The sequence below is a fragment of the Microcaecilia unicolor genome, chromosome 1 (genome assembly GCF_901765095.1).
Source record: "Microcaecilia unicolor chromosome 1, aMicUni1.1, whole genome shotgun sequence".
NCBI classification, from domain to species: Eukaryota; Metazoa; Chordata; class Amphibia; order Gymnophiona; family Siphonopidae; genus Microcaecilia; species Microcaecilia unicolor.
Window position 1 is genome coordinate 145,441,514 of NC_044031.1, and position 18,440 is coordinate 145,459,953.

At 45.5% G+C, this 18,440-nt stretch overlaps 1 protein-coding gene across 9 annotated transcripts in view; it reads left to right on the forward strand.

Moving 5' to 3' along the window:
* The window catches only part of PHF14 (PHD finger protein 14), a 599,885-nt gene that overhangs the window by 40,715 nt on the left and 540,730 nt on the right, over positions 1–18,440 (forward strand). For all 9 annotated transcript variants that reach the window (XR_003941940.1, XR_003941941.1, XM_030201081.1 and 6 more), the window contains exon 4: positions 14,017–14,161. Coding sequence is in view for 7 of the 9 variants with exons in the window: in XM_030201081.1 (XP_030056941.1) it covers positions 14,017–14,161 (145 nt within the window). In the remaining 2 variants the exon portion in view is untranslated. The remainder of the gene's footprint in view (positions 1–14,016; positions 14,162–18,440) is intronic.

Consider the following 18,440-nt stretch of genomic DNA (forward strand, 5'->3'; position numbering starts at 1 on the left):
TGTGTTTCGGCGTATTTACGCCTGCATCAGGGGTCAGTAATTATAATGACCACTGTTCATCATACATAGATAATTTAAAACAACACAATTGCAGTCTGGTTGTTTAAAAGAACTTGCACGTTCTTTTAAAGATGTTTAGAAAGCTTGTTGATTCAAACCGACAGTAATGAGAACTGCAAAAGCACAATGAGTCAGCATTAAATTTGTGCTTTTTGCAGTCTTTATTATTGCCGGTTTGAATCAGACGCTTTCTAAACTTCTTTAGTGGCATGTAGAAGTTCTTTTAAACAACCGGACTGCATTGTGGTGTTTTTAAATCATCTATGTATGATCAACAGGGCTTCTTATCATTATTGACCCCTGATGCAGGCATACATACACCAAAACGTTGCCTGTGTCGGGTTTCTCTAATAATAAAAATTCTTGTTTGTTCCAGTCCTGAAGGCCCTTTTGTACTTTTCTTTGTTCTTTTGGTTTGTGTGCTTCTGACCCTCTCTCTTGTTACCTTGCATCCATGATGCACACGGGCTTATTCATGCAGCAGGTTCTGACACCTGCACATGCACACACATACATGACCACCCCTCCCCCCCCACATTTTCTCAAATATACGCATCTACATTATTCCTGTAGACATAAATATACAAATCATGCTGCTTGCACGTACACCCACATTCCTAGTACCTCCCCAACCCATCTATTCATCCACCTATCCATACAGGCCCTGCTGTCATACTAAGACACTTCAGCACGGCTCTTTGCACTGAGTCCTTCTCACAAAACGTGCCTGAGTTTATGAATGGAGGAAGGGGAAACGCACCATTGTATCACAGTTTGTCTGCCATTTCAGTTTTGTTAAATGTATATATTCCATAAAATTAGAGATTAATGCAGAATGCTTGAGACATTATGTAGCTTGGCAAAAATAGAAAGGTAGATGACAAAAAAAAAAAAAAAAGGTAGATGATGAAGTTTGGGTGGTTGCTGTATTCAGTGGTGATAAAAATCTATTCAGGAGTTACTTTCAATTAGATGAACTGGGGTACTTGCACAATGAAAAGTATACAAATGATTTATTGGTGAACATGGATTTCCATGCTGTAGATCGGATGAACTAAATGTTGGGAAGAGGGAGTGAAATGGAATCCCTGCTGCAGTAACTATCTTTGACAGAGAGTCGCTATACTGAAAGAACTTGAGAATATGTGCCTACCTTATGCAATGCCTGCTAGATTTACAGTCTAAATACTTTTGCAGACTTGAGTGACAGTCAAAACTAGTGATTTCCAAACCTGGTCCTGGAGGCACTCTAGCCAGTCAGATTTTCAGGATATCCACAGTGACTGTTCATGAGAGAGATTTGTATGCAGTGGTTTAGATGGCTGTGATTGATTCCTTGTGAGTTTTCCCTATTGGCTCATAGGTCTGAGCTAGGGCCAGCCCTCCCTCTCTGCCCCTGCAGGCTGTGTGAGAAAGCCCAGTCTTGTCTGCATGCCTTGGTGATCAGCATCTGTTCTAGGGGGCTGATCCTTTCTTAATCTACTGTAATTCCATCAAGAATTTTCCTCCCCCTTATTCTTCTTTGAATGTTGAGCTTTTACTGTCAGCTGGATTGAGGTTCTGGCCATCTCCTTGTCTCTGGGGTGGCTAGATACAGACTCTATGTGCAGAAGGCAACAATTCTCTTCTAAGCAACTGAACTGTAAAGTGGATTTTCTGTGTTTTTTATGAGTACTGCAATAAAGAAGATTTGCTTAAGAATTGAAAGTTTACAGGTAAAGCTTCTACTTTGGGGTGGTTTAGTTACACTATACTTTGCCTAGAGCAGCATGGAGAGGATGCATACAACGAGATGTAGTCCGCAAAAAGTGCAGTCTTATTCCTGCTTCCCCCACCCGGAAACCCCGAATATCCGGATTATCTCGAATGACCTGAGCCAAGGGCTTTATTGAAAGCTCCAGCCTCGTGCCCCTCAAAATAGGAAAAGACTGAGGATTTTGAAAATGGTACCTTAAGGCTTGGATACCTTTGGTTGAAGGAAAAGTCAGTAATAAAAAATAGCATTTCCTTGAAGTAGCATAATATTTTTAAAAACTTAAATTCAGTTAGAAACTCGAAGAACAAAATCCATACAAGGATTTAAAAAGAATACATTGGGGCTCATTTTCAAAGCACTTAGACTTACAAAGTTCCATAGGTTACTATGCAACTTTGTAAGTCTGTGCTTTGAAAATAAACCTCATTGTATCTGAAGCCAAAGGAGGAGAAACTCTCAAACCTTGATCTGTGAAATATCAGTTTTGCTGCTGAATTCATAATCATTTCCTTCAAAGTCATTTGCTTTACTGTCAGTCCTTTATATAAAGAGTTACCATAGTCGAGTAAAGCAAGGACAGGCAGTTGAACTATATTCCTAAGCTGCTCAAACAAAACATATGAGCAATTTAAATGCAGTTGTTTCATTTTAAAATAGGCCTTTACCGGTAATATTTTTAATTTGAGGTTCCATAGAAAGAAAGGTGTCTAAAATCACACCCAACACCCTCGATTGAATGGAAGAACCATTTTGTAATACAATAACTTGTGGAATAATTGATTGATCTAGACCAAACCAAAGGATTTTACTTTTTCTTCATTCAGTTTTAATTTAACAGCTTTTGACCAATCAATTGTTGAATGTAATTATTATGTTTAAAATAAAATATCTCCAAAACAGTGTCCACTGGAACCAAAAGAAAAATATCATTCGCATAGGACCTAATTCTGACACAATCTCCAAATGATAACTGACCCAGGGGCTCATTTTCAAAGCACTTAGACTTACAAAATTCCATAGGTTACTATGGAACTTTGTAAGTCTAAGTGCTTTGAAAATACACCTCCCAGTGTACTCAGATATATATTATATAGTATTGGGGACAAAGGGGAGCCCTGTGGAACTTTTGCAAATCTCTGAAGACATACTTCTTCAACAAGGCATACAAAGAAAACCCACAATCATACTAATCCACCTCACCAACCACCCAGTTATGAAAACCCACCTTCTATACTTACCCGCCTAACACTCTCCTCCTTTCTCCCCTTCACTTAATCTTTGCACATCACTAATTGTATCTGATATCCTGTACGACAATATCATAACAAAACTATGTAAGCCACATTGAGCCTGCAAATAGGTGGGAAAATGTGGGATACAAATGCAATAAATAAATATATAAATAAAATAAATAAACTTCGCAAGGAAAGCACCAAGAATTTGAGAATGAATTATCTTTAAGTACTGAGTAATATCTCTTTGTGAAAGAGGATTTAAACCATAAATATACAGAATCCGTTAATCCAAAAGGTGAAAGTAAGTTTAATAGTAATGTATGATTAAGAGTATCAAAAGCTGCAGAAATATCAAATTGCAACAAAGCCATATTACCTCCCCTCGACAGCTCTTTTAACGTTTGAAGTCATTAACCCTAATTAACCTGCCGCCTAGGAACTCTCATAAATCAGCTCGTTCGTACCTAAATCTCCATTACCCAGTTTTTTGTGGCCTCAAGTATAAGACCACCTATGCATCCTCCTTCTCCTATCTCAGCACTCAATTGTGGAACGAGCTGCCTCAATTGGTCAAACTTACTCCTGATCACCCGACCTTCAAGAAGCGCCTCAAGACCTTCCTTTTTGGTAGAGCATACGCTTCAAACCCGCCTGGCATCTCTTCCTTCTGAATTCCAACTGTCGTAGCGATATATTGTTCACCACTACTCTTTCCCCTTTTCCCTCCTTAGCTATTTCACTTTCTCTCTTACGACATTGTTTGTTTGCTGAATTGTTGTATGTTTTTATAGACTGATGTTTGCCACATTGAGCCTGCCCATGGGTGGGAATATTGTGGGATATAAATGCTATAAATTAATTAATGTTAGTAGTGTCTCAGTACTATGAAAGGCTGTAAAGCCATGTTGGGAATTATGAAATTTGAATGCTCTATGTAACTCACTAGTTGAGAGGTAACTACAAATTCAGTTAGCTAAGTCAAAAATGGTATACTGTCAATTTGTTGATAATTTGAAGTTAAAGACAAATCACCTTTCAATTGTTTTGGAATTAATATGATGTTACCCATATCTGGAGAAAACTATTCATTTGCTAAAGTGGAGGAGTGGCCTAGTGGTTAGGGTGGTGGACTTTGGTCCTGGGGAACTGAGGAACTGAGTTCAATTCCCACTTCAGGCACAGGCAGCACCTTGTGACTCTGGGCAAGTCACTTAATCCTCCATTGCCCCATGTAAGCCGCATTGAGCCTGCCATGAGTGGGAAAGCGCGGGGTACAAATGTAACTAAAATTAAATATTAACAAATGAAGCAATCCAATCTATTATTTCACTCAGCAGATCTTTCAATAGGCTAGAAGGAAAATTATTTAATAGACAATTAGTATTAGCTAATCTTTTAATTAAGGAAATAAGAGTTGGCGCAGATATTAAGTATCACTTGCCATAAAAAGGCCCAGCAGATCTGGTTAAAAGCCTTCTCCGCATCTGTGGCCAACAACACAAGCTTCAACCTGGTCCCGCTGGGCCCCCCGCATAACATTAAGTGCACTGGATATTATCCGTCACCTGACATTTGAGCACAAAGCTGGACTGATCTGCATGACTCAAGCTAGGAAGCACTCCTGAAAGCTGCTGGGCCAAAACTTTTGCCATCAGTTTAACATCCATATTCAGAAGAAAGATTGGGTGGTAGGACCCCCACACAGAAGGGTCCTTCCCTGGCATAAGCAAAACTGTAATCCCAGCCTCCCTCATACTAGATGGTAGAGAATTCCAAGATAATAATCCATTATCAACCCTGCTTAAGAGGACACCAGTCTCCCCCAGACCCCCAGAAAAAGCTTATTAAATTTCATGGTAAACCCATCTAGGCCCGGAGACTTTCCTTTCAATTGTTTAGCAGCCCACTCAATCTCGAGAAGGGATATGGGGGCCTCCAGGCCTTCCCATTGCCTCAGGAGTGAGAGTGGGCAGCCGGCTTCCTTCCAGATAACCCATAATGTCCTCCCGAACATCCTCTCTCCCCCCCCCCCCCCACACACACTTAGTGTCTGGTAGTTCTGCAAAGATGCCTGCTTAATCTCTCTCTCCGTATAACAAAGCACGGTCACCCTGGCATTTAATTTTCTGTGTGATATTGACCAACCTTTGTCCTTGAATGCTGTGGGTCAGCATTGTGCCTGATCGGTTACCATATTCAGAAAATGTTTGCATGAAGAGCCGCCTCCGTCGCATATAATTTACATGAGTAATCTGCAGCTGACTCAATTCTGCCCAAACACTGGTAAACTGTTTTCAAATAACGTGCGTAGGCTTGGTCGTATGTTAGAGCTCCAAAGTACAAAGCTGCTTATGTAGCTGCAGCTCCTGTTGTGCTCGCATTTTTTTGTCTTTCGGGCCCTCCGTTTAATAAAATGACCCTGCACCACCGTTTTGAGTGTTTCCCCAAAGCACACTATCGGCCACTTCCCCCAAGTCATTTCCTAAAAGATAAGTCAGAATCACCCCCCGATATCTGCACAAATGTGTTATCCCCCAGAAGATTATCATTTAACCTCCAAAACCTCATCCGAGATTCTCCCTCCTTGTCCTGCAGTTCCACCCAAATAGGCGCGTGGTCTGATACCTCAGTCAAACTAGTGTGTGCATCTTTTATCTGGCCCCACAAATTCCGATGACACTACCACTGATCTGTACGTGTATAAGTGGCTTTGGAATGGGAATACAAGGTATAGTTCCTTGGGGTGGAATGGTGTAAATGCCACGTGTACACCAATTCCAAAGACATCACTAGTTTATGTAAGCCTGCACATTGCGCCCTACTGTACCTAGACCCCTCCCTTGGAATAATCGTAAACCATATTAAAATCACCCCCAACAGAAGCCCTCACTTACAAAAAGATAAGAGGTGATATAAGCCTGCCAAAAAAATTCCCCTTCCCGGTATTAGGTGCATATAAATCGACTATAGTCATCTGTTAACATAAGCACATAAGTATTGCCACATTGGGACAGACCAAAGGTCCATCAAGTCCAGCATCCTGTTTCCAACACAACACAAATACCTGGCAAGATCCCAGAAAAGCTCAATACATTTTATGATGCTTATCCCAGAAACAAGCAGTGGATTTTCCCAAGTCAATTTAATAATGTCTATGGACCTTTCCTTTAGGAAGCCGTCCAGACCCTTTTTAAACCCCGCTATGCTAACCGCCTTTACCACATTCTCTGGCAATGAATTTGAGTTTAATTACATGTTGAGTGAAGACAAATTTTCTCCGATTTGTATTAAATTTATTACTTTGTAGCTTCATCTCATGCCCCCTAGTCCTTGTATTTTTGGAAAGAATAAACAAACAATTCAAGTCTACCTGTTCCACTCCACTCATTTTATAGACCTCTATCATATCTCCCCTCAGCCGTCTCTTCTCCAAGCTGAAGAGCCCTAGATGCTTCAGCCTTTTCCTCGTAGGGAAGTCGTCCCATCAGTACATATCTACATAAGTATTGCCATACAGGGACAGACCAAAGGTCCATCAAGTCCAGCATCCTGTTTCCAACAGTGGCCATTCCAGGTTACAAGTTACCTGGCAAGATCCCAAAACAGTACAATACATTTATGCTGCTTATCCTAGAAATATACACAACAAACTGCCGGTGGAGCAGCTCACACTTATTTATTGTTTGATAAGGGGATGTCTCATACTGTCACACAGGCACTTCTTGTTTGTGCTTCTTTAAAGCCTCAGCTTTAGTGACTGTATTACAGTCACTAAAGCTGAGGCTTTAAAGAAGCACAAACAAGAAGTGCCTGTGTGACAGTATGAGACATCCCCTTATCAAACAATATCTCATCTATATGTCCAGGACCAATGTTAAAATGTATTTCATCGGAATTAGCATCAAAAACTGTACAGGATTTGAATTTTTTTGCCATTCTTATAAATGTGTTTGGATTTTATTAGACCCCAAAAATGGCATTTTGGTAACTGTCGCGCGCTCATGGACTGACAACCTTTCAGAAAAGGGGGTCTAGATCGGCAACTATTGCAGTTAGAGACCTCAAATTTTGGGAAACTTCCTTTAATACCTGACGTGCGCAACAGATAAAATGTGAACAAAATTGGAGACATGATGGTGGGAAGGTTTAGACCACTTGGCATGGAATGACCCATTAAAGTTTACTTCATTCATTGTATTTATGTTTATACTTGGTCATTTTACTATTGTTATGCTGTTAACAAAATTATGTTTTATATTAAACTGTATCTGCTGTACACCGCCTTGGGTGAATCTCTTCATAAAGGTGATTAATAAATCCCAATAAATAAATAAAATATAAGTCTGATTAGATTAAATACCAAGATGAAAAGCACAGTTGGCAGGCACAACTGAGCTCACTGGTTTGATCAAATGATTCTTTTCTGCTGACATCTATGGTTCTATTTTGATTATGGAACAAGTTTCAGTATGTTACTTTTCATAATTGTATTTGAAAACCTTTCAGTTTAGTGATAGCTTTTGCCTCACAATTTTGTTATGCAATTTGTTGTTTAATATGTATGTATGTAAAATCAAACTTGGGTGTCTATAGAACAATAGAAATGTTTCTTTAATACATATGCTCTAATATTTTGATTTAGGGGCCTTTTTATTAAGCTGCGGTAAGTGCTAGTGCACCCTTACGCAGCTTAAAAGGGTTTACAGTAGGACGTGCTCAGGTGTCCTGCGGTAAGTTCCTAATTTGCATGCGCAAACCACACCCAAAAAATTAATTTTCATTTTTCTGTGTGGAGAGTGGGCAATTCTGTGCTAATCAGTTAGTGCATCTACTAGTGCATCTGCATTACTGCTTACTAACTGTTTAGCTCAGGATGAGCGTGTAAGTCCTTACTGCTTACAAGATAGGTGTCAGCAAGTGTTCATTCCATATCATCAAGCTGATCAATCCATAGACTGGTGGGTTGTGTCCATCTACCAGCAGGTGGAGATAGAGAGCAAACTTTTGCCTCCCTATATGTGGTCATGTGCTGCCGGAAACTCCTCAGTATGTTCTCTATCTCAGCAGGTGGTGGTCACACACAGCAGCAGCTCTGGCTAGGCCTCCAAGCCTAATTTTTAGGTTTTGTTGAGTGCCTGGGGTTGAGGGCTCTTTTGAGCAAGTGCAAACCTGGTGGTACCAGGTCCCTCCTTTTCTCCCCCCTCCCGCTGGCTCCGTTTAAAAAAAAAAAATAAAAAAATTTTTAAACGTCCTTAAAGGCGTTTATTTCGACGTTTATTTAAACGTTCATTGCAGCTACTCACTGGGACACCAGTTCGTTACAGCTCGGAGCGGACAGCAGGTAATTTTTACCTTTTTATAGCGGGCAGGGGGTTCCCCGATTCTTCTCCTCGTGGCATATGGCGTCGGAGGGCGAGGGCGCAAAGGGTCGCTCCCCGGATCGCTTGAGCGCTTCTAGAGGGGATGCGGGGGTCTTACAGCCTGATTCGCCCTTGTTGGGTGACAGTTTCGTGACCGATGAATGTCCCGGTCCTTCCTCCGGCGTGGCGGTTTTTCCCGCCATAAACGCCCATCCCCCGCTCCTCGCCTCCGCCATCTTGGCCGGCCACGCGGCTCGGACGGCTTCTTCGTGGGCCACCCTTGAGGTTGGAGACATTAATGCCATGAACGCCCTTAATTTGGGCGACGGCACAAAGCGGCTAAAGTTAAGCGCCGTTCTTCCCGCGCGGCTCCTTCGCGGAGTGTTGTGCCGGACGCCATTTTGGATGCGCAGCATGTCTCTCCCCCGCTCTTGCGAGCGCCGGTTGAGGGTGCGTCTAGGGCTGTTGCCCAGGCTGCGGAAGTGCACAGTCTGGGGGGTTTCTCCCCCGAGTTTGTTTTGCTGCTGCATCTGGCTTTCCTCATGCAAAACGCTGCCCCTGCTCCCTCGTCTGGTAAAGAGGTTGAGGTTCCCAGAGGTAAACGCCCTCGGGTTGATTCCCAGGCCTTGGAGGACTTTGTCTCCTCCGATGTAGATGAGGGCAGCGTGTCTGAGGTCTCCCAACGGTCCTTTGCGGATTCCTTGGAGGAGACGGATCCCCGCTCGGATGGAGCGGATGACCCCTCTGCAGCGGCTCTTTAGCTCAGAGGATTTGCCCAACCTGTTAGTGCAGGCCATGGGCATTTTGAAGATTTCCTCTCCGGAGGACGTCTCTCCCTCAGCCCCTGTTGGCTCTGCCATTATGCTGGGGACGAAGCGCCCGCCTAGAACCTTCCACATGCATGATGCCATGCACTCCTTAATTTCGGCTCAATGGGATGTCCCGGAAGCGAGCCTTAAAGTGGCTAGGGCTATGTCCCGCCGCTATCCTTTGCCTGAAGGTGAACGTGAGGCCTTTCTGTGGCCTACCGTGGATTCTTTAATCACTGCGGTGACTAAGAAAACGGCGTTACCAGTGGAAGGTGGCACGGCCCTAAAGGACGCCCAAGACAGAGGATTGGAGGCGGCCTTAAGGTCGTCCTTTGAGGCGGCTGCTTTAAGTTTGTAGGCCTCAGTTTGCGGCTCCTATGTGGCCAGGGCGTGCCTGACTATGGTGCAGCGGGCTTCCCCCTCGGATCATTCCTTGAGGGCTGTTTGGCCGGCCCTGGAATCGGGCTTAGCCTATTTGGCAGACTTGCTGTATGATGTCTTGAGAGCCTCAGCTAAAGGCATGGCTCAGACAATCTCTGCGCGGCGGTGGCTTTGGCTGAAACATTGGTCTGCTGACCATGCCTCTAAATCCCGCCTGGCTAGATTGCCTTTTAAAGGCAAGCTGCTCTTTGGGGTCGAGCTGGACAAAATCGTGACCGATCTCGGCACGTCTAAGGGCAAGAAGTTACCAGAGGTCAGGGCTCGGGCTAGTACTCGCCCTGGTACCTCCAGAGGACGGGCTCAGGAAGCCCGTCGGTACCACCTGGGCAGGTCGGGCTCCTCTGCCCTCTCTTCCTTCAAGAGGAACTTCTCCCCCAAGCAGCATTCCTTTCGCAGAGACCGCCGTCCCGGAGGTGCTCCCTCCGGTCCTCCCCCAGGGTCTCGTACCCAATGACGGGGCCTTGGTCCACGCCTCAGTGCAGATTGGAGGATTGCTGTCCTCGTTTATGGGCGAGTGGAACACAATAACTTCAGACGCTTGAGTGCTGGAAGTCATCAGAGACGGCTACAAGCTAGAGTTCTGCCGACCCTTAAAAGACGGGTTTGTACTCTCTCCCTGCAAGTCTCCGGTCAAAGCTGTGGCAGTGCAGCAGACCTTGGACAATCTGTTCCGCCTGGGGGCGGTCGTTCCGGTGCCAGAGAATCAGCCTGGCAAGGGACGTTACTCCTTTTTCTTTGTGATTCCAAAGAAAGGAGGTTCTGTACGGCCTATCCTCGACCTCAAGGGGTCCATTGGGCCTTGAAAGTTCGGCACTTTCGCATGGAGACCCTCCGCTCTGTTATAGCGGCAGTGAAGGCAGGAGAGTTCCTGGCATCCTTGGACTTCAAGGACGCGTACTTGCATATTCCCATCTGGCCTCCTCATCAACGCTTTTTGCGTTTTGCAGTACTGGCCGACACTTCCAGTTCAGAGCCCTCCCGTTCGGGTTGGCTACTGCTCCGCGGACCTTCTCCAAAGTAATGGTGGTCATCGCGGCCTTCCTGTGGAAGGAAGGAGTTCAAGTCCATTCTTATCTGGACGACTGGTTGATCCAAGCCCCTCTTATGCAGAGTGCGGCAAAGCTGTGAACCGGGTGGTTGCTCTTTCGAGCTCCCTGAGGTGGATCATCAACTGGGAGAAAAGCCAGCTGCGCCCGACTCAGTCCCTGGAGCATCTGGGAGTTCGATTCGACACCCAAGTGGGCAGAGTGTTCCTGCCAGACAATTGGATTGTCAAGCTTCAGGCTCAGGTGGACTAGTTCCTAGTAGCCTCTCCTATTCGGACTTGGGACTATGTGCAGCTGTTGGGCTCTATGTCGGCCACGATGGATGTAGTGCCCTGGGCCAGGGCTCATATGAGACCACTTCGACAATCTCTGCTGCTGCGCTGGACTCCGATGTCGGAGGATTATGCTGTGCGCCTTCCCTTGGACCCAGCAGTGCGCAAGGCGCTGAGCTGGTGGACGCAGACAGACAAGTTGTCTGCAGGAATGCCTCTGGTGATCCCGGAGTGGATTGTCGTCACGACGGACGCCTCTTTGTCGGGCTGGGGAGCCCACTTCTTGGGAAGGACAGCGCAGGGGCTCTGGTCTCCTGCAGAGGCAAAGTGGTCTATCAACCTCCTGGAACTCAGAGCCATTCGGTTGGCGTTTTTGGAGTTCATCCCGGTACTGGCGTTGAAGCCAGTACGGGCCCTGTTGGACAATGCCACGGCTGTGGTCTATGTCAACCGCCAGGGAGGTACCAAGAGCGCCCCTCTAGCCAAGGCAGCCATGAATCTATGCCAGTGGGCGGTAGCGAGCCTGGAGCAGCTGTCAGCAGCCCACATTGCCGGAGTCATGAATGTCAAGGCGGACTTCTCAGTCGCCATACCTTGGATCCTGGAGAGTGGCAGTTATCGGTTCAGGCGTTCTTGGATATCACGAAGCGCTGAGGCCAGCCGAGCCTAGATCTATTGGCGTCATCGGCCAGTTGCCAAGTGCCGCGCTTTTTCAGCAGAGGACGGGACCCTCGATCTCTGGGAGTAGATGCTCTCCTCTAACAGTGGCCAACACAAGAGCTTCTCTATGTGTTCCCGCCCTGGCCCATGTTGGGCAGGGTGCTAGACCGATTGGCAAAGCATCCGGGCCGGATAATCCTGGTGGGGCTGCCAGTGGAGCAGGGTCTGTTACATCAGGGTCCCGTGGTGATGGAGGATCCCTCCCCCTTTGGGCTTACGGCCTGGCTATTGAGCGGCAGCGTCTGAGGAAGAAGGACTTCTCAGACAAGGTCATCGCCACTATGCTGAGAGCGAGGAAGCGCTCTACTTTTACTGCTTACGCCAGGGTTTGGCGTACCTTTGCAGCGTGGCGAAGCAGGCTCATTTTCTTCATTCACTGCTCCAATTTCTTCAGTGTTGGCATTCCTGCAAGAAGGTCTGGAGAAAGGCCTGTCGCTCAGTTCCCTTTAAGTCCAGGTAGTGGCCCTGGCTTGCTTCAGGGGCCGCCTGAAGGGTGCTTCCCTGGCTTCGTAGCCAGATGTGGTGCGTTTTCTCAAGGGAGTTAAGCACCTGCGCCCTCCTCTGCACTCAATGGTGCCTGCGTGGAATTTTAACCTGGTGCTCAGAGCATTACAGAAGCCGCCTTTTCAACCCTTGTTGAGGGCATCTCTGAAAGACCTGACGTTGAAAGCAGTCTTTTTGGTGGCTATCACTTCAGCCAGAAGAGTTTCCGAGCTCCAGGCACTCTCATGTCGAGAGTCTTTTCTGCAGTTCACTGAGGCAGGAGTGACTATTCGCACAGTGCCTTCCTTCCTGCCCAGGATTGTTTCTCGCTTCCATGTGAATCAGCAGCTCTGTCTCCCTTCCTTTCGTAGGGAGGACTACCCAGAGGAATACTCTGCTCTTAAATATCTGGATGTGAGACGAGTCATCATCAGATATTTGGAAGTGACCAATGATTTCCGGAAGTCGGATCATCTGTTTGTCCTGTTTGCAGGTCCTCGTAAGGGTCTGCAGGCTGCTAAGCCTCCAGTGGCAAGATGGGTCAAGGAAGTCATTGCCGCGGCTTATGTGGCCGCAGGGAAGGTGCCGCCTAGCCAGCTGAAGGCTCACTCCACTAGAGCTCAGGCGGCCTCGATGGCAGAGGCCGGGTCCGTCTCCTTGGAAGAGATATGCAAGGCGGCAACTTGGGCATCGGCCCATACATTCTCCAAGCATTACCGCTTGACTGTGGCGGCACGGGCGGAGGCCCGGTGTGGAGCTTCAGTGTTGAGTTCAGGGATTCCTATGTCCCGCCCTGGGTGAGTACTGCTTCGGTACATCCCACCAGTCTATGGATTGATCAGCTTGATGATATGGAAGGTAAAATTATGTATAATCATACCTGATAATTTTCTTTCCATTAATCATAGCTGATCAATCCATAGCCCCGCCCAGATATCTGTATGGTTTCTATTCTGGTTGCATTTCAGGTTCAAGTTTAGTCTTCAGTTACTTCAGGAAGACTTCGGGTTCAAGTTTTTTCACTTGGATTCTTCAAGAGTTGAGACGAGTTTGTGTTACAGTGAGCTGCTGCATTCCTCTCCCCTCCGTTTCACGGGGCTGGATTGAGACATAAATTCTGCCGGCACTCCCTCCCGCTTCGTGCGGTTGTAGGGCAGTTTTGTACCCCTCCCGCTTCGGCGGTGCTAGGGTCAGTCAGCTCCTCCCGCGGTTGCGGTTGCAGGATAAGCCAGATCCCCCCGCATCGGCGGGTGTGGTGTCCCTCCCCCGCTCCACGGGGATGAGCTGGACAGATTCCCCTCCCCCACTTGTGTGGGGATGAGCTGGTTTAATTCCCCTCCCCCGTTTCGGCGGTGGTGAGCTGGGCAGAGTGTCCCTTTGTGGGTGTAATTCTCTAAGTGCTGAGTCCTGCAGATGGAGCTTTGATATCGACATACTGAGGAGTTTCCGGCAGCACATGACCACATATAGGGAGGCAAAAGTTTGCTCTCTATCTCCACCTGCTGGTAGATGGACACAACCCACCAGTCTATGGATTGATCAGCTATGATTAATGGAAAGAAAATTATCAGGTATGATTATACATAATTTTACCTTCGCTAATTTTTTTTAAAATGCCCACGCACTAATGGCAACATTAGCGCATGACCATTTTCTAGCTGTGGTAAAAATGGTCTTATCACGTGGGGAAAAACCAATGTAAGGGCACACTAAGGCCACGTTCTACCACAGCTTAGTAAAAGGATCCCTTAGAGAAAATGTTTTCACAGATTTTTATGTTTAAAAATTTTGAGCAGCAGGTTATGATTGATATTTTTAATTGTTTCACTGTTAGGATTCACTTATTCTTGAGAAAAGTGAGAAATGGAGCTCCCAGAAAGTGGACCATATTCTCATCTGCTGTGTCTGTCTTGGGGATAACAGTGAGGATGCTGATGAAATAATCCAGTGTGACAATTGTGGAATAACAGTACATGAAGGTAATTTTAAATACTGTTCCTTTTTTCATGATTTTATTTGAAATTGAAGGGAAATATTAAGCATAAAAGAGGTAAATTGCACAAGAATGTTCTGTTTCTTGGAAAGGATGTGAGGTTTCATGGTATTCACAGAGCCAGTTAGATTACATGATGAGACTACAAATGGTTAGGGACATTTAATTTCCACTTAATAGTTGTAGAAACAGTAAAACATTACCAGTATTATACCAAAACAGCAAAGGAGAGAGAGGAAAAGTGTTAGTCTGAGAAGTGCATTTTACATTCTTCATGTTTTGTACTCTGTGTTGGCCCTTAGTACGGCAGTCTACTAAACTTTTATGTGCTGCATGTATGAATCATAGTTCCACATCTGATAACTACCCTCATTATGCTGTTATATAAGGACACCAGCATCTGTCTCTGACAGTGGCCAATCTTGGATCACTTGGAAATAATTGGCAGATCTTAATAGAGAAGATCCATTCCCTGTCACTTTCTCCCAGAATAAGAGGTGGCTAATGAGCAATGGGTGACCCTACCACATCCTCTGATATCAAATTCCATACATGTATATTAACTAAAAAGATACTTTTTTAAGATTGACTCTGTTATTGTTTAGTTTCATGGAATGTCCTAGTGCTAGTATTATTGGAAAACAGTAAACAGTTGTTCTATGTTAACTTTTTCTAGCACTCATCTTCCCTATCATCTCTAAACTGAAGACCTCTAATTTATTGTTAGCCTTTTTCTTCACACCTTTACCAGTTTTGTTGCCCTTTTTTCTACTTTTTCCTACATTCTGTAAGCCAAAGCCAGAGTGAATCCCGCCTTTCACCAGCAGCCAGTGAAAAATCTTCTATAAAGGGGAAGCTAGCCTCCACTTTGGACGTGTATTTTGAATTGCTTGAAGGCACCTCTGGCAACCCCACATACAGACTATGAAGAGTGATCACCAATGCTTGAACAACAAAGTACAATGTGTTATGCACTAAAAACAGATGCAGTCTCCTCACAGTTTTTAACTTGTGATAGACTGCTGTCACCATTTTAGCAAGATACCTCTCCTATTAGCTACTGGTCTAAATAAAACCCCCAATCTCTAACCGCCTTTATAGAGGACAGACTCCCAGGATCTAAATTCATCCGAAGCTTCAATAGGTTTCTCTAACCCTAACAGCAGAATCTAACTCCAATCTTGGCAGCATTTATTGCCAAATTTTTGCTAGTAGCCAATGAGGCTCATTTTCAAGGCACTTAGACTAAAGTTCCATAAGTTACTATAGAACTTTGTAATTCTAAATGCTTTGAAAATATGCTTAAATGAGAGGTAAAACACAAATATACACCTTGTTCTTTACTGAGGGATGCAGTACTGAATATCATCAGCGTAGATAAATCCATACAATTTCAACTGTTTTGTCAATCTACCCAAGGGATAAAGAATAATAATAGTGAGGAAAGGTGGGGACCCTTGGGAACACCACAACACAAATTGGTGGAGGAAGCCATCTCTCCCCCACCACAAGCAAGACTTCAGTTTTTAAAAATGACTGACGCTACTGATAGCTTTACCAGTGGTCTGTCATGGTAGACAGACAGCTTGTAAATTTCCAAGGTCATCATTCCTTCTGTCAGTATATTCCATCAAAACATGGAAAGTATGGAATCAAAATATGGCTATGTGCTAATGCAAAAACTAGTATGTATTCAATGTGCAAGTGTATGCTGGTAAGAATTCTGAAGGACAGGAGAAGATGAACCAAGGAAAGAGAATGGTATTGAACATGATAAAATGGCCTGCAAAAAAATCGAACATAATGTAACTTGTGACAACTTCTTCACATCTCTGGCTTTCATAAGTTGGGGGAGAAGATGATTAGCATTTTGGGCATTATAAGAAAGAATAAATGAGAAATTCCAGATGAGCTGCTGAAAACGCAAGGCCAACAGAGGTTTTCATCTATGTTTGACTATCAGGAGAATTCCACATTAGTTTCATACTGTCCATAGAAAGGGAAGACGGTCCTCCTTTTCAGTTCCTTGCACCATGCAGGCAAATTAACACAAAGAAAAGAAACTGGAGATGATTCTTCACTACAACATTTCTATAGCATGCTGGACAATCTGGTAAGAACATACTGAACAAAGCATATGACCAGACCCTGGCCCATGGTGTTTGTTCTACATCATCACTGACATTTCTCCTGTCAACTTGTTGATCATTTGGCTCAACATCAACCCAAAAAAGGAAGCCGGAAAGTTACATCAGCAGTGAGTTTTTCTTCTCTCTTTAGGAAAACAGCTAATTTTGCCAGCTTTATCTACACAACCAACAAGTAACATATAACCACTGCAGTTTTCTGGCTCCAAAGCTTGACACAGACGGTTAAGCAGATCCCGTCACAGAGCCTAACCCCAGCCCTAACCCTAACCCTCACCCTCTTGGTGGGGTGCCCCTAGGAGCTCTGCTTTGTGTCCAAGCACTGTAGAACTGATCTGGTCATTCTGGAGGGTTCGGGTTCTTCAGAGGGAGTGGAGGAGGACTTGGAGATCCTCTTGGGTTTCCCAGTCTCCCATGGATTCTGGTTTCGAGGTCTCTCCCTGTCGTGAGGGTGTGGAAGAGTGGTCCCATGGGTTCTGGCTCTTTTGTTGTGAGAAGATGTTTCATCCATTGAAGAAGCAGAGAACGCTTGGCAATTAGAAACGGATTTTCTCAGGAATAATCCCGTAAGTTTGGTACCTTCTTTAATCGTTGTTACATTCAGCGGCATACCAAGGGCGGGGCGGTCCGCCCCGGGTGCACGCTGCTAGAGGGGTGCAGAGAGCAGCTGCGCCTGTCGGCTCCGCTGGTTCCCTGTTCCCTCTGCCCTGGAACAGGTTACTTCCTGTTCCGGGGCAGAGGGAGCAGGGAGCCAGCGGAGCTGAGAGACACGCGGCTGCTCCCAGCAGCAAAGTATGCACCCGGGGGTGTGTGTGTGTGTGTGCGCATCGGCGATCCACCCCGGGTGGCAGCCGACCTAGGATCGTCACTGGTTACATTATCCAGCAAAGGTGCTTGTGGGGTGGGAGGCCATGCAAAGCCGTACATATAGGCCACAGTGTGCCACACAATCTGCTAAAAATGCTGGATCGGAGCACAGTCCTAGATACAGTGTTAATAGGAGGTGTCTGGGGTGTCATACTTCATACCATCAGATGAGTATCCCATTTTCCTAGCCCGAGAGGGATGAATATGCATACGCATCTAGAATTTGTAATGAAGTACTACTACTACTACTATTTAGCATTTCTATAGCGCTACAAAGCGTACTCAGCGCTGCACAAACATAGAAGAAAGACAGTCCCTGCTCAAAGAACTTACAATCTAGTAGACAAAAAATAAAGCAAACCAATTAATGTGTAGAGGAAAGAGGAGAGGAGGGTAGGTGGAAGCGAGTGGATACAAGTGGCTACGAGTCAAAAGTAATGTTAAAGAGGTGGGCTTTCAATCTAGATTTAAAGATGGTCAAGGATGGGGCAAGACGTAGGGGCTCAGGAAGTCTATTCCAGGCATAGGGCGCAGCAAGACAGAAGGAGCGAAGTCTGGAGTTGGCAGTAGCAGAGAAGGGAACAGATAAGAAGGATTTATCCAGGGAACGGAGTGCACGGGAAGGGGTATAGGGAAGGACGAGTGTGGAGAGATACTGGGGAGCAGCAGAGTGAGTACATTTATAGGTTAGTAGAAGAAGTTTGAACAGGATGTGAAAACGGATAGGGAGCCAGTGAAGCGACTTGAGGAAGAGGGGTAGTATGAGTAAAGCGACCCTGGTGGAAGACGAGATGGGCAGCAGAGTTTTGAACCGACTGGAGAGGGGAGAGGTGACTAAGTGGGAGGCCAGCAAGAAACAGATTGCAGTAGTCCAAACGAGAGGTGACAAGGGTGTGGATGAGGGTTTTGGTAGAGTGCTCAGAAAGAAAGGGGCGGATTTTACGGATGTTGTAAAGAAAGAAATGACAGGTCTTGGCGATCTGCTGGATATGAGCACAGAAGGAGTTAGAAGAGTCAAAGATAACCCCAAGGTTTCGAGCTGAGGAGACAGGGAGAATGAGAGAGCCATCAACAGAAATAGAAAACGGGGGGAGCGGGGAGGTGGGTTTGGGGGGAAAATGAAGTTCTTGTAATTGCTTGCTCTCAACGATCAAAGGTGTGGAATGCAAAATAGTCAGGCATTTTTCAATGTCCTGGTATCCAAAATCTTTATCCAGTGTGATACCACTCGAAACAATAGGTGGAGTCCAA